General features: G+C 41.8%; 1 protein-coding gene across 7 annotated transcripts in view; it reads left to right on the forward strand.

Moving 5' to 3' along the window:
- The window catches only part of adam22 (ADAM metallopeptidase domain 22), a 339,135-nt gene that overhangs the window by 298,648 nt on the left and 17,464 nt on the right, over positions 1 to 23,023 (forward strand). For 2 of the 7 annotated variants that reach the window (XM_048555033.2, XM_048555063.2), the window contains 4 exons: positions 1,276 to 1,376; positions 6,684 to 6,750; positions 21,412 to 21,498; positions 21,966 to 21,992. In XM_048555033.2, coding sequence (XP_048410990.1) covers positions 1,276 to 1,376; positions 6,684 to 6,750; positions 21,412 to 21,498; positions 21,966 to 21,992 — 282 coding nt within the window. The remainder of the gene's footprint in view (positions 1 to 1,275; positions 1,377 to 6,683; positions 6,751 to 21,411; positions 21,499 to 21,965; positions 21,993 to 23,023) is intronic. The other 5 variants (XM_048555043.2, XM_048555083.2, XM_048555072.2 and 2 more) reach the window with 3 other exon arrangements.

The raw sequence follows: 23,023 nt of genomic DNA on the forward strand, positions 1-23,023 counted from the left end.
AGGCTTTTCTTTTATTTCTTGCCAAAGCTTTTTGCTGTTTAGAAATAGCAAAATGATGGATAGCTGTGCTGAGGTGAGACCCATTGTAGCAGTGGCATTTGTGACTTTTTTGCCTTAACCGCACGCTTCAGTTTGCACGGAGAATGATCCTGGTAGTTTAATCAACATGTCCTTCTTTTCTAAGTTTCTCTTCCCTCCTGCAAATGACAGAAGATAGTAACAGTATCTTCCAAGTCTCTTGAATTTTTTTAAGACTGAATTGTTGAGGCACGGGGTTAATTGAAAAGAAACTTGCAGCGTCTAATTTTCTGGTAATGTTGTGTGCGGGTTAGAGAGCCCTAACTACTGGATAGCTCAGACTGCATTAGGATGCCAAAGAGAAACCGGAATAGAATACTAGAAAGAAGACAACATGTTGTGAACTGAAACAAAGAACAGACAAACAGTAAGTAATTGACAGTGGCCACTACTAGGTTGTGTTTTTTTTAAATGTTTGTTTTATCAGATTTCTCTTTTGGCCTCACTCTCAGCATGCCCAGTCACAAACCGGGTTCACTAAACAGTGTTCTGTGTTCCACCATCATGGGTCAGCACTTTACATTTTGTTGCTCCTGATTAATCCTGTACACACCGTGCATGACTGTATCAGCCATTGCCGATTAAGTGAGGCCTGTGCATTGATGAGCATATCTGGAGTCACAGTATAGGCACTCTCTTCATACTGGGAAAGTTAATACTGATTGATCTGCTGTTACTCCATCCTGGAGGGATATTGTTTACTCCAGAGGATTTGGTGATTCATGGAAAAATGTGCAACATGCACAATTACCTCAGGAGTGCTGCTGTACATTTGTTCCATCTTTGTACAGACCCTGAAATGGCCATGAATGTAGGTCCACATGGCCCTGTTGCATATATAAAAAAAAGCACTTGCTGACAATAATGCAGAGCACACAAGGGGAAATTGTGAATGTGCATAGCGCTCCATGACTTTGCACATGTGCTATCAGGGCCTCTTTCCTTGCTTCTGAATCAGCTACAGTGTAATGGCCTGCATGCACCAAGGTAAGCACACAAGAGGTCTCTCACCAACGGCTGCTTCTACAGCTAACTTTTGCAAGTTTACTGATTTAAATTTTCATGGTAATAAACTAAAATGGATACAGCAACATCTCTTTTGGTACCATAGTACTCGACGCTGGAAAAGCCAGAGGACATTCGGATTTCATAAGATATAAATGGAGGATTACTTCACATATCCTTTTGATATTTCAGATCAAATGGACTGTCTCATTCATGGAGTGAACGGATTCCAGATGAAAAACATATTCCAGATGTCTGTGAAAATGGTAGACCACGCAGTAACTCTTGGCAGGGTTAGTGTTATTTATTTGTGTGTGCGTGTGTGTGTGTGTGTGTGTGTGTGTGTGTGTGTGTGTGTGTGTGTGTGTGTGTGTGTGTAGAGCATGACCTGGATCTTCCAGTCTGTGTTGGAGAATCAGGAAGCCAAGTGACGAGTGTAATTCCAATGAAGCCTTGCCGCTTCATTTTCAGGAATGGAAGCCAAACTACTAAAAATGAATCATCAGCATCATTTGACATCAGAGATAGTAAGAATTTCAGATGCTGGAGAATCCGAGATAACAAGGCGTAGATCTGGACGAACACAGCATGGTCTAGGCCCGAAACGTTGGCCTTCCAGCTTCTGTGATGCTGCTTGGCCTGCTGTGTTCATCCAGCTCTACACCTTGTTGTCATCATTATTATTTACTTAGATTTTGAATATATTTGTCAAATCCAATATCGCAAGAATCCACACCAGTGACAATATTCACCATCTTCCTCATCACTCACCTCCTGGCAATACTCACCACCCTCCAACAATGTTCATCCTCATTCACACCAACAATGCTTCTTCTTCCCCAACAATGCTAACCACTCCCTGAATCCTAAAAATGCTTACCCTCCTTCAGTTTCCTGTACTCCATGATAGTGGTCACAATGTGCCTGCCCCACAGACAACACCCCTGCACTCCCCAGCATCACTGATGCTTACAACATCAGCCCAACAGGAACTAAGGATTCCAAAATCAGGAAAGAGGGTTTGTGCAGGGGGGCGTGAGCAGTCTCCAGAAGAGAAGGGAGTGGAGGATGAGTTGGGTGCCAGTGAACATTATCAGGAGAGGGGGGTTATATTGCTGGTGAGGTAGGGGAACAGTGCCAGAGTGGGAGGGTGGTAGTTGAATATTTCACGGTGTGAGCCAGAGCAGGATTGAACATTGTGGTAGAGCCGTTGTATGTTGTCATTCTATCAGATAGTCTTAGTGTTGAAATCACAGCCAATTTAAGCCTAATAAGGTGTGAGAAAATTTTTTTTTCCGCTGAAGTGGGTACTATACTGTACGAGTATATTTATGGGAGCTGTAAAAGAAGGCTTTGAGAATCTGTAAAGAAATATGTTGGAATTAATGGGATTTTACTTTTACCTTGTGTTTAAAAGATGAGATGACTAGCAGTTGATTGTCACCACACCTAAGGTAGTAGATTTACCAACTTTTGGTACATTTAAGTCGTCATTGGATAAGCATATGGGCGTACATGGAATAGTGTAGGTTAGATGGGCTTGAGATCGGTATGACAGGTTGGCACAACATCGAGGGCCGAAGGGCCTGTACTGTGCTGTAATGTTCTATGATCTATAAATGTCTTCAAATGTGTTTAACGTAAATAAATTAGTTTATTGGTCGTCATTTCTTTTGGTTAATAATTTTCTGTTTAGATGTTAAAACAAAGTTTGCACCAATGCCAGCTTGTGTCTCAGTGAAAAATACCTTGTTAAAGCCAAAACAAAACACCCTATGATCTATCAAACCAGATTTCAGCCTGGGGTCTGCATTGTCCAGTAATAACATCAGCTGGGAGCGCAACAGCCTTTGGATTTATGTTTGAATTATAGATCACTGTTAGAGAGTAGGAAAATGCAGCAGCCAATCTTCATAGGATGAGGTTCCACAGGCTCTGACTGTGGTAGCACTTCCTTGGTGAACTTATAATTAAGCGCATCAGTGGCTTTGGGCAGTGGTGATATGTATTTGGAGACAGATGCACCTGATCTCTTCCCCATGCAACACTTATTAATTTGGAATCTGCATTGTATGTACTTGTGTGGAATTAGCTGTAACTATTGAATACTGTTATATTATCAACCTCAAATATCATTGCTATTATTGCAACATATCTAGATTATATTTAGGACTAGAAAGGATTTTAAAAAAGACTCTGGATTAAACTCATAATTAAATATTTCGGTTTTTTTTACATCCATGTACATTTCATTCAAATATTTCTTTATAGATACCAAAGGGAAAGTTGCCACAGTTCTGAAGGACCATAGTGCTGCTCTCTCTTTAGAGAGAGATGACTAGCAGTTGATTGTCACCACACCTTAAGGCAAGGGAAGAGGTTGAGAAGGACAGTCCTTCATGGTAACCTCAACCCTTTACTGATGCAAGTACGATTAAGAAAGGAAGAGTTTTTATTTATGCAATAGCTTTCTAGTCTTCAAGAGGTCACAAAACATTTTACAGCCAAGTACAAATGAGCCAGGAAACAAGGGAAAACACCTCCAGTTTTCTTCAAATTGGGTCATGAGACTTCTTCAACCCAACAAGCAGTCAGGAGCTTACTTTAGTGTCTCAGCTAAAAGCCATGCAACACCCTCTCCCTATGCACTGAAACATCAATCTAAATCAATTCTCAAATCTCAGGTGTGGGTTTTACACAACATAGGGTTGTGCATCACAGAGGAGACTGCTGCTACTGAACCAAAGCTAATGCTTAATGTATGACTGCACATTCATGATGGTGTTCTTAAATATTAGGTAAACTAGAGAGCTTAGTGTGTGCTGAAAAATAAAATCACTCAGTACAATTCAGTGTAACTGAGGAGTTAAAGCAGATGAGATAGCCGTTTGAGAGAGATAATAGGAACTGCAGATGCTGGAGAATCCAAGATAACAAAGTGTAGAACTGGATGAACACAGCAGGCCAAGCAGCATCTTAGGAGCACAAAAGCAGACATTTCGGGCCTAGACCCTTCATCAGAAATGGGGAAGATGGAGACGATTCTGAAATAAATAGGGAGAGAGGGGGAGGCAGACTGAAGATAGAGGAGAAGATAGGTGGAGAGGAGGCAGACAAGTTAAAGAGGCGGGGATGGAGCCAGTAGAGGTGAGTGTAGCTGGGGAGGTAGGGAGGGAATAGGACAGTCCAGGGAGGACGGCAGGTCAAGGGGGCGGGATGAGGTTAGTAGATAGGAATTTGGGGTGCAGCTTGCGATGGGAGGAGGGGATAGGTGAGAGGAAGAACAGGTTAGGGAGGTGGGGATGAGCTGGGCTGGTTTTGGGATGCAGTAGAGGGAGGGGAGATTTTGAAGCTTGTGAAATCCACATTGATACCAGTGGGCTGCAGGGTTAGGCATTTGTCTCCTTAAGTTACCCTTTAAAACATTTTCTTTAGGTAATCACACATGTTTTAGTTATCTGAGTTAGTACCCAAGAAGGGGAAAGTTGGTGCAGTCATTTGAGGAGATCCATTTACTGCCTAACTGAGCGTATACCTTAGCCAAGTGGTTCACTTTCAAGATTGAGGCAGATTACTGACTGATGGAGGAATACTGGAACCACAGGGGTTACCTCTTCACCTATTTGTAGGAGGTTCCTGTTTTAAATTTTACGTTGCCCAATCTCATAATTCTCTTTCTTCCTCTAGGTCTTTGCCCCCCTTACCATCCTTGAATTACCATAAGACCATAACTGTAAGACGTAGGAGCCAAAGTAGATTTTTCAGCCATACACCACTAAAATAATACTGTCTTTCTGATTTAACACCAAAGTTTATAACTTCACATTTATCTATATTGTACTGGATGTATCATATATTTGTCAATGCATTCAACTTGTCTACATCACCTTGACGCCTCCGTGTATCCTCCTCACAACTCATGGACCCACCTAATTTAGTGTCATCACCAAACTTGAAAATATTGCATTTGATAGCCTCATGCCAGTCATTTTTCTATATCGTGAATATCTAGGAACCAAATACTGACCCTTGTAGCACAAAACACCAGCCACAATACAGAAAACGACACATTTATTCACACTCTCTTTTCCCGGTCTGTCAACCAGTTCTCAATCCATGCCAGCATATTATCCCAAATCCTATGTGCTTTAATATAGTCTCTAGTCTCTTATATGGAACCTTACTGAAAGCTTTCCTGAAATCCAAATATACCACATCCACTGGTTATCTCTCATTTAATTCTATTATTAACATCCTTGAAAAAAAATCCAGTAGTTTAGCTTTCAATCATAAACCCATGCTGATTTGTCTAATCCCATAATGTTGAACATTGTCTAATGTTTTCCCCATTACTGATGTTAGACTAACTGCTCTGTAATTCTCTGTGTTTTCTCTCCCCTACCTTTTTCTTTCTATAAAAAGCAGAGTTACATTTGCCACTCTCCAACCTGCAGGAATTGCTCCAAAGTCTCTAGAATTTTAGCAGAAGACCACCAGTACACACTTCTACACACAGAGTGTGATAGATCTTTGGAACTCTCTTCTACAAATGGTAGTGGATTCTGGTGGATTCAGTTGTTTAGTTTTTTTTATTATTCATTCACGGGATGTGTGCATCACTGGCTAGGCCAGCCCATCCCCAAAAGCAGTTAAGATTTAACTATAACACAGTGTGGAGCTGGAGGAACACAACATGCCAGGCAGCATCAGAGGAACAGGAAAGCTGACGTTTTAGGTCCAAACCCTTCTGAAACCATTTCTGAAACATCAACTTTCCTCCTCCTCCAATGCTGCCTGGCCTGCTGTGTTCCTCCAACTCTACACTGTGTTACCTCTGACTCCAAGATCTGCAGTTCTTGCTTTCTCCAAGAGTCAACTGCATTGCTTTGAGTCTGGATTTACATGTAGGCCAGACGAGATATGACAGATTATATGACAAAATACATTTGTGAACCAAGTTGGTTTTTCCCAACAATCAACAATGATGTTGTGATCATTATTACACTCTTAATTCCAGTTTTTTTAAATTAAATTCAAATACCACCATCTGCCATGATGGGAATTTGAACCCATATCCATTACCTGGTCCTCTGCATTAATAGATCTTGTGATAATACTACTAGGCCACTGCCTCCCCGAGGTAGGTACATTGTTCAGCAAAGGTATTAAGGATATGGGCCAAAGGCAGGTATGTGGAGTTAGGCTACAAATCAGTGATGAACAGCTTTGCGGAGCTAAATGACCTATTCCTGTTCGTATGTTCTTTTGTTCAATACATCTAGTATTGAGAACTTTGGGATGTATATTACCAGGCCCTGGTGATTTGTCAGCCTTTAATCCTATTAATTTTTCGAGCACAATTTTTATACTAATACTAATTTTCTTTCATACCTCCCTCTTCTTATACCCTAATATTTCTTGGAAATTATTTGTGTCCTCTTTTCTGAAAACATAACCAAATTATGAGCCATTTCTTTGCTTCCCATTATAATTTCTCCTATATCTGACTGTAAGTAAGAGATCTATATTTATCTTTACTGATATTGCTGTGTTCACATATTTAGAGAAGCGTCTGATTTTTCCTGATTTATTTTATTCAGGGAATTTAGGAGCCAATCGAAAGAAAAATAAAGGAAGAAAATTTAGACCACGTTCTAATTCCACAGAGTGAGTACAGACTTTTTAAATAAATGATGCTGTATGATCCCTCAACAGGTGGAATTTCATTCACTGCATTCTTAACTATTTGCCTTGTTCATTTTTTCTTATTGAATTATAATGGGATGAAATAATTAAAACTGTCCATTTGAAGATTTAGAGTGGTTAACATATGGGTTGTATAAATAGCTTTCATACCAATGCAGATTTTGTTGTTTGGTTAAGGAAAAATATTCTGTAGAATTAACTTCGACCAGTTTTGTTACGTCTCACTGAATATTCTCTGTACACAACCTGGAACTTTAGCTAAAAAAAAAATTATGCTTTTTATCTTCTCCACATATCATATGCCAAATCTTAAAAACTTTGTAAAAGTGTGTGGTGTCTGTTGTGAGTGTTAATTGGGTAACCACGTGTATAAGTGGGCTGGATAAAGTAGATTGGGAGATACTGTTCCCTCTTATAAATGGATAAAGAATGAGATGGCATAGGTTAAATTGATCAGCAAAAGAAATAAAGGTGATATGAGAAAATACTTGCAACTCAGCAGGTAGCTAGGTATGGAATGCTTTACCTGAAAGTGGACCGGAGGCAGTTTCAGTTGAGAATTCAAGAGGGCATTGTGTGTTTGGATAAAAAAAAGTACAATGATGGAAAAAAAATACAGGAGATCGGCACTAGGTCTTAAAAGGAGGGAGTAGGTGGTGTTTGTAATGGAACACCTCTGCAGGAAATCCCATCATGAAATACTGGGAAAAGGTATTAATATTTAAACAAGACCAGAACAAATATTGAGGTACAAAAACAAAGTTGCCACCATCAGTTCTGAGGAAGAGTCACTGGACTCAAAATGTTAGCTCTGTTTTCTCCTCCACAGATGCTGCCAGACCTGCTGAGCTTTTCCAGCAACTTTGTTTTTGTTCCTGATTTACAGCATCCGCAGTTCTTTTAGTTTTTAAATATTTGAGGTACTAATAGAGGACAGAAGTAGCCCAACACAGCTCGATTTTGTAATTATAAGCAAACCAATGGCGAGGACTGATTACCACATCCCTGGAACTAGCAAAATTATTGAATTGCATCATCCTCTTGACCCCTCCTTCAAATTAGCAAAGGAAATGCAGCTGAAGGACTGCCTAACCAAAGCAATGAAGGATGGGAATATCTGAAGAGAGTCGAGGAGACTTCAGTAACCGTCCTTTAAAGCATAATTTCACATTGCCCAGATGATGGGAGACAATTAGTCTCCTAAGATGAGGAAAGGGAGGTGACTGTGAGCCTAAAAGGGCATGTGGACCTTGTACTAGGTATGAGATACTGCCCACTAAAAGCAGCTTTAGCCCTTGTTGTCCATCCCACTCAAGATGCTTCAAAGCTGTGTTGGATTGTGACCAGACTGGGCCCTTCAAAATGGCTGGTAGTTGGGGGTAGTTCCCTTCAGGAAGAAACTCCAGATAATATAGAGCATTTGGACTTTCCCTAAAATGAAATTTGGCAAGATAGAAGCATCTCACCTGATTGACACATGAATGGGAGTGCTAACCAGTACTGACCAGTTTTCCCATGACTATCTTACTGAAAGGTGTGATTTGATTGATGCCTCTTCCCTTTACAGAGGAGTTTCATCCCTTTTCATAGCTGGGCCAAGATCATCCTATCTGTCCTTAATTACATTTTCCATAGCGTAGGTTTCTGGTAGTTCATAACCTGATCAATACGCCATTGGAAGTGAGGAAGTTGAGCATACTTGTCGTGTTGGGGTCAGACATATTCTGTATCTGGGCGTTAAAACTCATCTTCAGCATGATGGTTGAGAAGACTGTTAAAGTTAAACGCCATCTTAGCCTGTTTGTCAAAGTTTAACTTGAAAGTCAAACAGAGAAGTGCCAACATTTCTACACAAAAGGATGATATCCATATCCATTGAATCCCTACAGTGTGGAAACAGGCCCTTAGGCCCAAAAAGTCCACACTGACCCTTAGAGCATCCCACCCAAAACTATTCCCCAAACCCACACATCCTTGAACACTATGGTAAATCCACCTAATCTGCACGTCTTTGGACTGTGGGACCTGGAAGAAACCCATGCTGACACGTGAAGAATGTGCAAACTCCACACAGACAGTCACCCGACGGGGTATTGAACCCAGACCCCCTAGTGCTGTGAGGCAGCAATGCTAACCACTGAGCCACCAAGTGTGTTTCCCCACCCCTGGGCACTTTGTTACCAAGGAAGGCATTACCACAGACTATGAGAAGATCTGAGTGGTACAGGCGTGAGCCAAGACTAACATAGAGAAACTGTATGTGTTCCCAGGGCTAGCTGGTTATTATTGGAAGTTTGTGGAAGGCTATGCATAGTTGCCCACCCAATGTCATAACTTGCTGAGAAAATCAAAGAATGCTGAAGATCCTCATGAGACCAGATGAATAAGTCATGATCTTTCAAGGAACTTCACAAAGAGTTGAATCCTGGGACGTGAAGGCTCCCTTTTGAGACCTCATGCAGAAACTTATGTCATTACCTCTCCTTGGCGACCCAGACACCCATTTCCCTTTCATATTGGAAACCAATGTGAATTTCCTTTGTCTCGGAGCAGTACTGTCAGGGGTTCATGGTTAAAAGAGGGTGATATCACCTCTGCCAGCCAGACTGTCAATTTGAATGAGAGGAATATGGAGAATTGCTCCAGTTTGAAACACGAACTTTGAAGTAAACTGTTTCTCAGGTGTGCAGATATATTCGGTAGAATCCTACAGGGGTGTGAATGATGTGAGCTATGGCATGATTTGTGGGAGAATTGAAAGGAATCTCAGTGAGATCCATCTTGACATCAGGAGCATGGAGCATGAAGAAACATGAACTCCATGTTTTTACATTTTTGGCAATTGGTGAAGTGAGATTTTCACTAGGCAGTGATAAATTGCCAGTTAAGGGGGATTATTGCTTGATAAATGCTCAAGTTATGAAAGTCTTGACTTGCCTCATTAATATTCAACTTTCTAATAAAACTCGTCAAATGAAAACACATCATTAAAATGAGAGCAGGTATTTAGCGATTTCAGCTTGCTTCTTGCTCTGAAAGACCTCACTTGTGTTAGAATCTAAAATTAGAGATCATAGTTTGAAGATAAGGGGATGCCTATTTCAGACAGAATTGAAGGAAAAATATTTCTGTCCGACGGTTTGGAGTCTTTGGAATGCCCTTCCTCTGAAGGCAGTGGATGCAGAATCTTCAAATATTTTTAAGGCAGAGGTAGATGGATTTTTAATTACCATGGGGATGAAATATTTTCAGGATATACAGAAGTGTAGATTTGAGTTTAAGATCTTATCAAATGGCAGAACAGGTTTGAAAGGCCATGGGGCTGAGTGATTCCTTGTTCGTGCGTTCTGTACAATGAAACTGCAATCCATGAGCTTTAGCTGAAGGCAATCCTCACTCACAGACATTGACATCTAACATTTGTCAACCCCTGCCCTCCCTTCCCAAACATCATGGTATCCCTCCAGTACACTGGCAGAGCACTCTGGAGGCACAGACTTCCGTGACTTGCACAGAATTGCAGACACTCCAGCAACTAGCATTGAAAAGCTGCTGCATGGACACTTCATGCTCAAACAAGCACACAGCTGAACCTCTTTCTCTCTCCGCACTGTTTTACTCCCAAACCTTGCTTTGAGAGTAAGTTTAAAGTGCACATACACAAGCAGTGTGTGAAATTCTTTGAGACCAGATATACTGGATAAAGTTTTGATCTGGTTTATAATGTTGATGGCTTTCATTAGTATTTAAATGTGTTTAATTTCATTTAATTATCATGTAAACCAATGAGCAATAAATAATTTATCTATACTGGGTAGATTCGTTTGACCATGATGTTTCATTCGGACTTGGTCCATGATATGTGGAGACTCTCATTGGCGATATATTCTTAATTAATAATTTTGTCTTTAAGCTCTGACCAAACTGTTGAATCCTTCAGATTTTCACTAGTTGGCTAAATAATCCTTTCTGAGTTGAAAATTAACAGTTCTAAAATCTTAATGGACTGCCAGATATTTGAAAGACATGGCTTTTCAGTAATGGGTATTATTGTCTTAAAGCACTGCTTCGGAGTAAGAAGCTTTGATCTCAGTTAATATTTATTATTGTAAATGCTGTAATACTGCTTACGTTTGATGTACTTTTGCAGTTTAAGTAATGATACAATGATGCATATATTACTGTTGAAGCCTCTAACACTGCAAATGAGGTTGTTTTATAATGCAATGTTGTGTTTGATTCTGTATTTTGTAGTTATTTCCAAAACACAGCAACCTTAAGATTTGAGTGCCTGTTTTTTGGAATTGCACTGATTAGGGTGCCCTGTCTGAAATTTACATTATATCTTTCATCGTTGGATACCAGGGCTTGACATCTGTATGAGAACTTTATATGCTTGTGGTTGCAGACTAGTCATCCGTTGTGGCAAGTGTCCAATGGTCCTGTTTGTCAAGTGTCCAACAGTCAAACCAACATTTTATAAACATATCGCTGGAGGCTGCTATCAAACTTATATTAAAAATTAATTTAACCTGCCTGAATGTGGAACTAAATGGCCTGTATTTACCCTCGTCCTTATTTTCTCTCTAAGTCCCCATCAAAGCTTACCATTGGTCTAAAACTAGTAAGACAGTTTGCAGGTCTGTTTCCACTTGCAGCACACTCTTTGCCTAGATCTCACACCATTGCAGATGCAATCCAACTTCTGGACCAGTATTTTATTTTGAAAGACCATTTGTGGCCCCATAAGTTACGGTTACTTATGAGCAGCATTTCATTATTATTTCAGTGAAATAATAATTGCATTATTTTGCACCATAAATATTTGCCTTTGTCTTGCTATTTTGCACTATGACAATTGTTGGCACCACGGAGTTTTGCATACTAGTTTCATGCATTTTAAAATTGTTAATGCTTCATATCAATCATATCTGTACTGTCAGTCTGAGAAATAATCCTGGTTAAATAGCAGCAACTAATAATTATGTAAATTGTCAGTATGCTAACAGCAACAACAACCACAATTATTTACATAGTATCTTTAGTATTAATAAAATGTGCCAAGCTGCTTCACAGGAGCATATTTAGCAAAATGTAACATTGAGCCTCCTACAAAGATACTAGGGAAGATGACCAAAATATTGATCAATGACACAACTTTTATGGAGTGTTTTAAAGTAAGGAAGAAGGGGAGAGAGTCAGAGATGTTTAAGATAAAAATTCTAGAGCTTATGGTCTTGGTAGCTTGGTAGGGATATGCCTCAATAATGGAACAATTAAAATCGAAGACTCTCAAGGTGCAAGAATTGAAAGAATGCAGAGAAAAAGACCGTAAGATATAGGAGCAGAATTAGGCAAACATGGCCCATCTAGTCACCTCAGCCATTCGATCATGGCTGATGCATTTTTGAACCCCACTGTCCTGCCTTCTGCCTGTAACCCTTGATCCCCTTACTAATAAAGTACCAATCTTTCTTTGTCTTAAATACACTCAGAAACATGGCCTTTGCAGCCTTCTGCAGCAATGTGTTCCACAGATTCACCACCCTCTGGCTGAAGAAATTCCTCCTCATCTTGGTTCTAAAGGGTCGACCCTTCACTCTGAGGCTGTGCCCTCAGTTCATAGTCCTTCCTACTAGTGGAAACATCTCCTCCATTTCCACTGAAACCAGGCCTGTCAATATTCTGTAACTTTCAATGAGTTTCTGTCATCCTCTAAACTCCATCAAGCATACACCCAGAGTCTTTAAGTGCTCCTCATATGACAATCCCTTCATGCCCAGAATCATTCTTGTAAACCTCCTCTGGACTCCACCAGTGTCAGCATATCCTTCCTTAGATACGGGGCTCAAAACTGTTCATAATTATCCAAAAACGGCCTGACAAAAGCCTTATGCAGCATCAGCATTATATCCCTGCTGTTGGATTCTAGCCCTCTTGAAATGAATGCCTTCTTAATTGCCAACTGAAACTCACATGCTAACCTTAAGAGAATCCAGAACTTGGACTTGCTCCTAAGTCCCTTTGTGCTTCAGTTTTCTGAAGCTTTTCTGCATTTAGGAAATAGTCTGCTCCTCTACTTTGCCGACTAAAGTGCATAACCTCACACTTTCACACGTTGTTTTCTTTCTGTCACTTCTTTGCCCGCTCTCCTAGCCAATCCAAGTCTTCCTGCAGCCTCCCCACTTCCTCAGCACTACATATCTGCAATCTTAGCAAAATTCCCTCAGTTTGTTTGTCCAGATCGTTAATGAATAAAGCGGATAATTGTGAATAGTGTTGTGAATAGTTGCTCACCAACACAGCAGTTGTGTGACCCCTTTGGAACCCCACTAGTCACTAGATGCCATCCTGAAAAAGACCCCTTTATCCCCACTTACTGCCTTCTGCCAGTCAGCCAATTCTCTATCCATGGCAGTATCTTGCTCCGAACACCATGGATACTTAATAAGATAACAAAGTGTGGATAATAAAATGTGAGGCTAGATGAACACAGCAGGCCAAGCAGCATCTCAGGAGCACAATAGCTGACTTTTCAGGCCTAGACCCTTCATCAGAGAGAAGGATGGGGAGAGGGAACTGGAATAAATAGGGAGAGAGGGGGAGGTGGACCGAAGATGGACAGAAAACAAGATAGGTAGAGAGGAGAGTATAGGTGAGGAGGTAGGGAGGCGATAGGTCAGTCCAGGGAAGATGGACAGGTCAAGGAGGCGGGATGAGGTGGTAGGTATGAAATGGAGGTGCGGCTTGAGGTGGGAGGAAGGGATGGGTGAGTGGAAGAACAGGTTAGGGAAACGGAGACAGGCTGGGCTGGATTTGGGATGCAGTGGGGGGGAGGGGTCGAGCTGGGCTGGTTGTGTGATGCAGTGGGGGGAGGGGAAGAACTGGGCTGGTTTTGGGATGCAGTGGGGGAACGGGAGATTTTGAAGTTTGTGAAGTCCACTTCATCCACTTCACCAACAGTTCATCCACTTCACTAACACCTTCCACCCCAACCTCAAGTTCACCAGGGCCATCTCCAACACATCCCTCACCTTCCTGGACCTCTCAGTCTCCATCTCAGGTAACCAGCTAGAAACTGATGTCCATTTCAAGCCCGCTGACTCCCACAGCTACCTAGAATACACCTCCTCCCACCCACCCTCCTGCAAAAATTCCATCCCCTGTTCCCAATTCCTCTGCCACATCTGCTCCCAGGATGAGGCATTCCACTCCCGCACATCCCAGATGTCCACGTTCTTCCAGGACTGCAACTTTCCCCCCACAGTGGTCGAGAACGCCCTTGACCGCGTCTCCTGCATTTCCCGCAACACATTCCTCACACCCCGCCCTCGCCACAACCGCCCCCAGATGATCCCCCTCGTTCTCACATACCACCCCACCAACCTCCGGATACAACGCATCATCCTCCGACACTTCCGCCATCTACAATCCGACCCCACCACCCAAGCCATTTTTCGATTCCCACCCTTGTCTGCCTTCCAGAGAGACCACTCTCTCCGCGACTCCCTTGTCCGCTCCACACTGCCCTCCAACCCCACCACACCCGGCACCTTCCCCTGCAACCGCAGGAAGTGCTACACTTGCCCCCACACCTCCTCCCTCACCCCTATCCCAGGCCCCAAGATGACCTTCCATATCAAGCAGATGTTCACCTGCATGTCTGCCAATGTGGTATATTGTATCCATTGTACCCGGCGTAGCTCCCTCTACATTGGGGAACCCAAGCGGAGGCTTGGGGACCGCTTTGCAGAACACCTCCGCTCGGTTCGCAACAAACAACTGCACCTCCCAGTTGCGAACCATTTTAACTCCCCCTCCCATTCCTCAGAAGACATGTCCATCATGGGCCTCCTGCAGTGCCACAATGATGCCACCCGAAGTTTGCAAGAACAGCAACTCATATTCCGCTTGGGAACCCTGCAGCCCAATGGTATCAATGTGGACTTCACCAGCTTCAAAATCTCCCCTTCCCCCACCGCATCCCAAAACCAGCCCAGTTCTTCCCCTTCCCCCACTGCATCCCAAAACCAGCCCAGCCTTCTCCGCTTCCCTAACCAGTTCTTCCTCTCACCCATCCCTTCCTCCCACCTCAAGCCACACCTCCATTTCCTACCTACTAACCTCATCCCACCTCCTTGACCTGTCCGTCTTCCCTGGACTGACCTATCCCCTCCCTACCTCCTCACCTATATTCTCCTCTCTACCTGAGATAATGGGAACTGCAGATGCTGGAGAATCCAAGATAATAAAATATGAGGCTGGATGAACACAGCAGGCCCAGCAGCACCCCAGGTGCTCCTGGGATGCTGCTGGGCCTGCTGTGTTCATCCAGCCTCACATTTTATTATCTTGGATTCTCCTCTCTACCTATCTTGTTTTCTGCCCATCTTCAGTCCGCCTCCCCCTCTCTCCCTATTTATTCCAGTTCCCTCTCCCCATCCCCCTCTCTGATGAAGGGTCTAGGCCCAAAACGTCAGCTTTTGTGCTCCTGAGATGCTGCTTGGCCTGCTGTGTTCATCCAGCTCCACTCTTTGTTATCTTAGATTCTCCAGCATCTGCAGTTTCCATTATCACCATGGATACTTAACTTCGTTACCAGCATCTTCTCCAGCAACTTGCCAAAGACCTTCTGAAAATCCAAATAAGTCACATCCACTGGCTCTCCTTTGTCGACCTGATTCATTACCTCCTCAAAGAATTCTAACAGAATTCTTAGCCATGATCTCCCAATGATGAAGCTGACTCAGCCCTATTTGACCATGCACTATCAAGGGCTTGATGTATTTTCTTTAAGGGGTGGGATGGTGGTTCAGTAGTTAGCACTGCTGCCTCACAACACCTGGGAACTGAGTTCAATTACAGCCTAGAGTGCCTGTCTGTGCGGAGTTTACACATTCTCCCTGCGTCTGTTTGGGTTTCCTCCAGATGCGCCAGTTTCCTCCCACAGTTGATTGGCTGTGCTAAATTACCTATAGTGTCGAGGATTGTGCAGTCTGGGTGGTTTTGCCATAGGAAATTCAGGGACAGGATAGTAGGTGGTCCTGGGTGGGATGCTGTTCAAAAGGTCAGTGTGGACTTGGTGGACTGAATAGCCTGCTTCCACACTGTAGACGTTCTATGAAATCTATTCCACAGTCTCTAAAATCTTCCCACTGACCATGCTCAGGCTAACCAATGTATTGTTTCCTGTAGAGATAGTAAGAACTGCAAATGATGGAGAATCTGAAATAACAAGGTGTAGAGCTGGATGAACATAGCAGGCCATACAGCATCATAGGAGCAGGAAAGCTGACGTTTTGGGCCTAGACCCTTCTTCAGAGCCCGAAACATTGGCTTTTCTGCTCCTATGATGTTGCTTGGCCTGCTGTGTTCATCCAGCAGTACACCTTGTTACCTATAATTTCCTGTACCCTGTCTCCCTTCCTTCTTAAACAGGAAGCCATTTTCAAGTCCTCTGGGACCATCTCTGATTCACTGATTCCTGAAAGATCACCACTAATGAACCCCTCCCCCACCAATTTCCTCAGCTATCTCCTTCAGAACTCTGGGGTGCAGTCCATCTTGGATGAAGTAGTGTTGTGGAGGTAGAGGTGATAACAAAGAAAGGAAGGCCAAGATCATGGAGAAATACAAAAAATACAAATATGAGGATTTTAAAATTGAGGCTAATATACTAATAAATGTAATACACTGTGGGTGCTGGAAACAAACATAGAAAATACTCAAGAAACTTGGCAGGTCGGTCAATGTCTGTGGAGAGAGAAACAGTGTTAATATTTTGAGTTTAATCTGACTTCTTCAGAACTCAAGAGAGTTAATATACATCAGCGAGACTGACCTGATGGTCACTGGTGCTTGGTGAAAGTAAAGACAAGGTCAACAGTGTTTTGGATGACCGCAAATTAATGAAGGATATAAAATTTAAAGTAACCTTGGCATAAATGATGGTTTCAGCATATGGTGAGGTAACATTGTGGCATTGATTAAAGCTAGTTTTAGTGATGGCCCAGATAAGTAACTCATCTCAATGGGTAGATATTGGCATCAGGGTTGTAAATGATCTTATTGAGCCTCAGTTGCTAGAGAGATGGTGTTTACAGGATGGAATGAAGACAATGGCTTTGTTCTTCCAATTAAATAATTAGAGGAAATTTATGCTCATCCAATGACAAATAGATGCCAACATGTGAATCACAGTAGGGTCAGAGGTTAGGAATTTAGTGGTGAGTACATCAAGTAGCTCACTTCCTGTCCACCCTTCAAGCTGTTCCACTGCTTAGTAAGATCAAAGCTGATCTGATTTTGAGTCCACTTTCTTGCCTATTTTCAATGTGCTTTGGTTCCCTTGTTAGTCAAGAATCTGTCTAATTCAGCTTTTAAAATATTCAGTGACCCTGCCTCCACTGTTCTTTGGTGAAGTTAGCTCCACAGACTGTTATATTGAGAGAAAAATAAACCTCCTAATCTCTGAATTAATGTGAGATGCCTTAGTTTTAAATGGTGCTCCACAGACTGTTATATTGAGAGAAAAATAAACCTCCTAATCTCTGAATTAATGTGAGATGCCTTAGTTTTAAATGGTGCCTCCTAGATAAAATCTCTCCCAGAAGAATAAATGTTCTTTCAGCATTCACCCTGCCAAGTATCTTTAGGATTATATTTGATTCTCTAAGCTCTTCCAACTCTTCTAAACTCCAGTGGATTCACCATCAAGCCGTTCAAATTTTCCTCAAAAGACAGTATCATTGAATTTTATAGGACAGAAGGAAGCCATTTGGCCCAACAAGTCTGTACCAGTCCCTGAAGGAGCTACCCAGCTGGTCGCATTCTCCAGTCCTATCTCCGTAGCCCTTTAAATTAGCACACTTATCTCAGAATTGCAACAAACAAGCATTCTCTGCACTGCTTGTCAACCAATTATGTACTTAAAAAGGCAATCAAAACTGTACAAAGTACACTAAGTGTGCTCTCACCTGTGCCATTTATAGCTAAAATTGTTAAAAACCCCAACTGTTTTATTCCAGTTCTCTTGCATTAACAGACAAAAGCCCATTTGCTTTCCCAATCACTTCCTGTATCTGCATATTAATAAGACACTGAGATATCTCTGCAACTCAGAGATTTTAATTCTCTGTCCAATTAAATAATATGCCACTTTTCTATTCCTGCCAGCGTGGAGTTCGGATCTTGCCGCATTACAGTTCATCTGCCAAATTTTTGCTTAACCTATCTATATACATCTGCTGACTCCTTACGTCCTCTTCACAACTATTAATCACCCAACTATTATTGTACCATCAGTGAATTTAACAACTGCACATTCAGTCCTTCGTCCAAATCATTGATAAAGATTGTAGATAGCTGAGGCCCCAGCACTGATCCCTGTGGCACTCCACTAGTTAAATCTTGCCAAGATGTCAGGTAAGCAGTCTGATTATTCAGAGACAATGTAGGAGTCAGGTGAGGTGGTAATGATGTGGAACTGAGTCCTAAATCAATAGGTAGCGCTGTTGCTGAGGAATAACATGTGGATGAGAAATTTAGGAAGTGGCCAAAGAGAACCCTTAGTGGGACCAGAGGTAAGGGTGATTGAATAGGAAAAGATGACATGTAGTAATCTCTTGCTGCCATTGGAAACTTGAAAATGGCAGCAAATGAGTACAGCCCCATTCAAATGGATGACAGTGGAGATGTGTTGGAAGATAACTCTGAACAACCCTGTCAAAGGCTACAAATATGTCAGTTAGATTGAGAAAGGAGATTTACCTCTTTTTCAGTTGCCTGGATGAAAGCAGCTGGAGCAACACTCAAGAAGCTCAATTCACCAGCTTAAATTGAAAACAAAAAATGCTGGAGATCACAGCAAGTCAAGCAGCAACCCTGGAGAGAAAGTAAGCTAACTTTTCCAGTCTAGATAACTCTTCATCAGAGCTAAAGTGAGGTGTAGAGGGGGTAGCATTTATGCAATAGTATAGGGGGAGTGTTGGAGTACAGGAGTGGAAAGGGTGTAGATAGTTCAGATTAAGTGGTTGGAATGTGAGAATAGCAGGACAATGGTGTGTCTAACTGCCAGTTTGGAAAGAACAGCGTGGAGGAAGGGGAAGGAGGACATGGTGACAGAGAATACAAACTGTGAAGCTAAAAGAAAGTGAAGGAATAGTTTCACAATTTGAAACTGTTGAACTTAATAGCCCAGAAGGTTAGTGAAAACATGGCAAAATACGTCTTCCTCTCGTTCCCCTGTCTGCCTGTCACAGGGAATGTTCTCTCTGGGACACCCTAGTCTATTCCATGACCATCAATATCACCGCACCCCCTCCCCTCCCTCACATCCCCCTTCCCAAAGCACCTTCCAATGTAACCGAAGAAGGTGCCCCTACACCTTCTCCCTGCTCACCACCCAAGGACCTAAATGGTCTTTCCAAGTGAAGTAGGGTTTCACCTGTACCTCCTCCAATCTTGTGTATTGTATTCACTGCACCCAATACGGCCTGCTCTACATTGGAAAAACCAAACGCAGACTGGGTGACCAATTTGCAGAAAACCTCTGGTCCATGAGTAAGCATGACCCGGACATTGCCATACTGGTCACTTAATATGCCCACGCATCTGTCCTCTGCATCCTGCAGTGCTCCAGCAAATCACAGTAAAAACTTGAGATACAACATCTCATCTTAAAGCTGGGCATTTTATAATATTCTGGGCTCAATATTGAGTTCAGCACCTTCAAACTGAGAACCCATTCCTTGTGTTTCTTTTAGCTTTACTGGTTGTATTCTCTGTAACCCTGTCTGCCCATCCTGCCTCTCCAGTGGGACTGTCTGTTCTTTCCAGTCTGGCATTTAGATACACCATTGTTCTACCATTCTCACATTCTGATCACTTAATCTGAACTATCAGCATTCTTTCTCCCTCTGCACTCCACTCCCCCCCCTCCACTATTGCATAAATGCAGCCCCCCGTCTCCACTGCATGTCAGCTGTGATGAAAGGTCATTTGGACTCGAAATGTTAGCTTGCTTTCCCTCTGTGGATGCTGTCTGACCCATTGTGATCTCCAGCATTTTTTTGTTTTTCAGTTCAGATTCTAGCATGTGCCGTAATTCGCTCACCATCTAAAATAGCCATTCCCTCCAGCACCAGCACACAGTGACAGCTGTGTATACCATCAACGAGATTCACTGCAGCTACTCTCACCGAGGTGCTTTTGTGGGTACAGTTACAATGTTTTAAAAACATTTGGATAAATACATGATTCAGAAAAGTTTGGAGGGGTATGGGCCAGAAGTAGGCAGGTGAGACTAGTTTATTTTGGGATTATATTTGGCATGGACTGGTTGGATCAAAGGAGCTGTTTCCATGCTGTATGACTCTATGACATCATCTTACAAACTTGTAGCCTCTACCACCAAGCAACACAGGGGGCAGCAGGTGCATAGGGATACCACAAGCTCCAGGTTCCCTTCCAAACCACACCATATCCTGATTTGGAATAATCTTGCCATTCCTTTGGTATGACTTCATAAAAATCCTGTATCGTTCTCCCTACTAGTTCTGTGAAGTACCTACCCACTGTGAACTGCAGTGTTTAAGATAACTGGTTCACCAGAACCTTCTCAAGAGCATTCAGAGATAAGGTATAAATGCCTGTCTAGCCAATGACTCCAATATTCAACTAAGGAGTTACAAAACAGTCACGTAGGACGTCATTTGTGTGACTTTGCTAAAAGCCATTTTGGTACTGTGACAGGGCCAGATACCTGATGAAATGGACCGTGTCTACTAATATGTGACAAAATGTCTGTTTTCTAACTACAGAACACGTGTTCAAGAACCTTGTGCTACTTGAACTTTGCTGCCACTGTGTAAAGAGCACAGTAATGAAGTGCCATCTGACAGCAAATGAGCTGTCTTGTGAGGTTGGCGAAAAGCTGGAAAACCGCTGATCTTGTGTTTTGTCTAGTTACGAAGCGAGAAGATTGTGATACAGTCTTTAACATAGATAATCCCAAATTTAAGGGGCTATTAGTGGTGTTCATCAGTTTTTTGCAGAAAATAAAGTGATATAATATTCCTCAATTATTTGCAGTTTTGACTTCTTAACTTATTGTTCCAAGGTTTTTCTGCAACATAATAACAACTGTCTTGGCACAGTTCTCCCAAGGTCATTTTCTTTGATTAAACTGATTAAAAGGAGTGCTGTATTTTGCAAGTGAAAGTAAAGGTTGAAATATTCTGTTGTTAAAACAAATCAGCAAATTAAACAGAATGAATACACTTCACAATGAATTTAGCAGAAGACCAAATGTTTAAATGTTTTATGCTATCATGTATGATGTGCAAAATGCCACAAATGATCATCCTATACAAAACTGGAAGTTAACTTAAATGGGCACAAAACAGGCCCTATATTGTTGTTAAGTGAACTGTGCACAGTTTGATGTAGCCTGGATTGTTACATATGTCTGCATTGCCGTTTTCTGAGAAGATCCATAGTGAAGTATGTGGCACATTCATTTGTATTTTGCTGAAGAAAGAAGCTCTTGCTAAGCTTTGCTATAATCTCAGATTTCTTTTCTTCTTCTTCCATTTTCTTTGTGCTCACCAATGCTTTCTGCAGGTATTTAAACCCATGGTACAAAAGAGAATATAATGTAGCTAAGTGGGTAGAAGATGTGAATAAAAACACTGAAGGACCATACTTTAGGTATTTCTGAAATCATTGTATTTTTTTAAATGTATTTATTTCCAGAGCTGTCGCAGCACATTATGACTGGACCTGCTGCCTTGTATTACAGTACAAGCTACTGCAGGTGGAAGTGGCCCTTGTTTATTTGCTCCCTCTGATAACTGTCCAGCTTCATGTGCAATTGCAGCTCCTGTTTGCATCCAGTGCTGAGGTCCCCTATTGTAGAATTGCCGTAGTGCATGCTTCCTCCAGCACCACCATTATTTTTTTCCATGATAAAAATTACTCAGTGGGTTAACAGGATTGCCAATAGCAGTATGGAAATTGGTGTTTCCAACAGATCATACAGCACTTTAGTATCCACATTGTTCTACCCACTGCTCTGATAATGTCATTTTCACTGTACACAATATCCTGTTAAGACAATTACATCTGCAATAAAATTCTGCTCTTATGCTGCAATGATGTGCATAATGTGCCATCAGGCAATGCAACAGGAACATGGGTGAAGGGTGAGTGCAAAACTCTATATACCAATCTCTAGTGGGTTTACATATTTTCACTGCAGATTTTTCAACAAATATTCCTGATTTCAGACTGACAGTGAAATTATGCAAATACCAGCTACCTGCTAAGCTTGTTTTGAATCACTCTACTCTTCAGCTGACTTCTTGTATATGCATTCAGTTTATTGTTAGTAATAATTTTAATTCAGGATTCATATTTCTCATGTTTATGGCATAGAATGGTTTTGTTCTTTTATTTGATTTCTTAGTGACATTGCTAGCCTGTAAGATCTTTGGATTGTGTCACAAAGAAAAGCATCCCTTGGATCTCATCTAATGCTTCTGTGTTACGCTACATACAGCACAGCTTCAAGCAGGAGCATCTGAGCTGGAGAAACATTTTGACTGTGAATTTCATTTGTATATTTCTCAGCTCATGCTGAGAGAGAACATGCAGAGCGTAATGCAATAACCCAGAGGCTTGTTAGAACCTTGGTACAGGAGAGTTGTAGTTGAATTTAATATCACAGGCACTCTGTACCCTGTTTACGTATGGGAGATAATTATAAACACAACTACAAAGAGGAACAGATCATGCCCCCTACTGATGTGAAAAAAGTACTTTGTTCAAAATGAAGACCAATTTGTTATGTCAGTTTGTATTATCAACTTTTCAGTCATTGTGGAAACCATACAATGCCATGGAAACTTCTTAAACTTCATTTTTGATTTTTTTTTAAATGAGCAGAGTACTGACTAGTAGCCGTTAAGTCCTTTACTATTGGAATTTGATTCATATTAATTTGCCTTTGGAGCTCCATATATTTGGTAGCATAATTGAAAAAGGAATTTCTCAATCGTGTCCAAGTAATAAAGTCAAGAAGTCCATGCACAGTGCTGCTGTATTAATCAAATCGATGTGTCAAAGAAAACTGTACATTCCTAACTCGATGCTATTTTACACAATCCAATATGCAGTTACCTAGTCAAGAGCAGGAAAAAAGACAATAGCATGGGGCAAGCAGATGACCCAGTAC

This window comes from Stegostoma tigrinum, chromosome 2, assembly GCF_030684315.1.
Source record: "Stegostoma tigrinum isolate sSteTig4 chromosome 2, sSteTig4.hap1, whole genome shotgun sequence".
In the NCBI taxonomy this organism is placed as follows: Eukaryota; Metazoa; Chordata; class Chondrichthyes; order Orectolobiformes; family Stegostomatidae; genus Stegostoma; species Stegostoma tigrinum.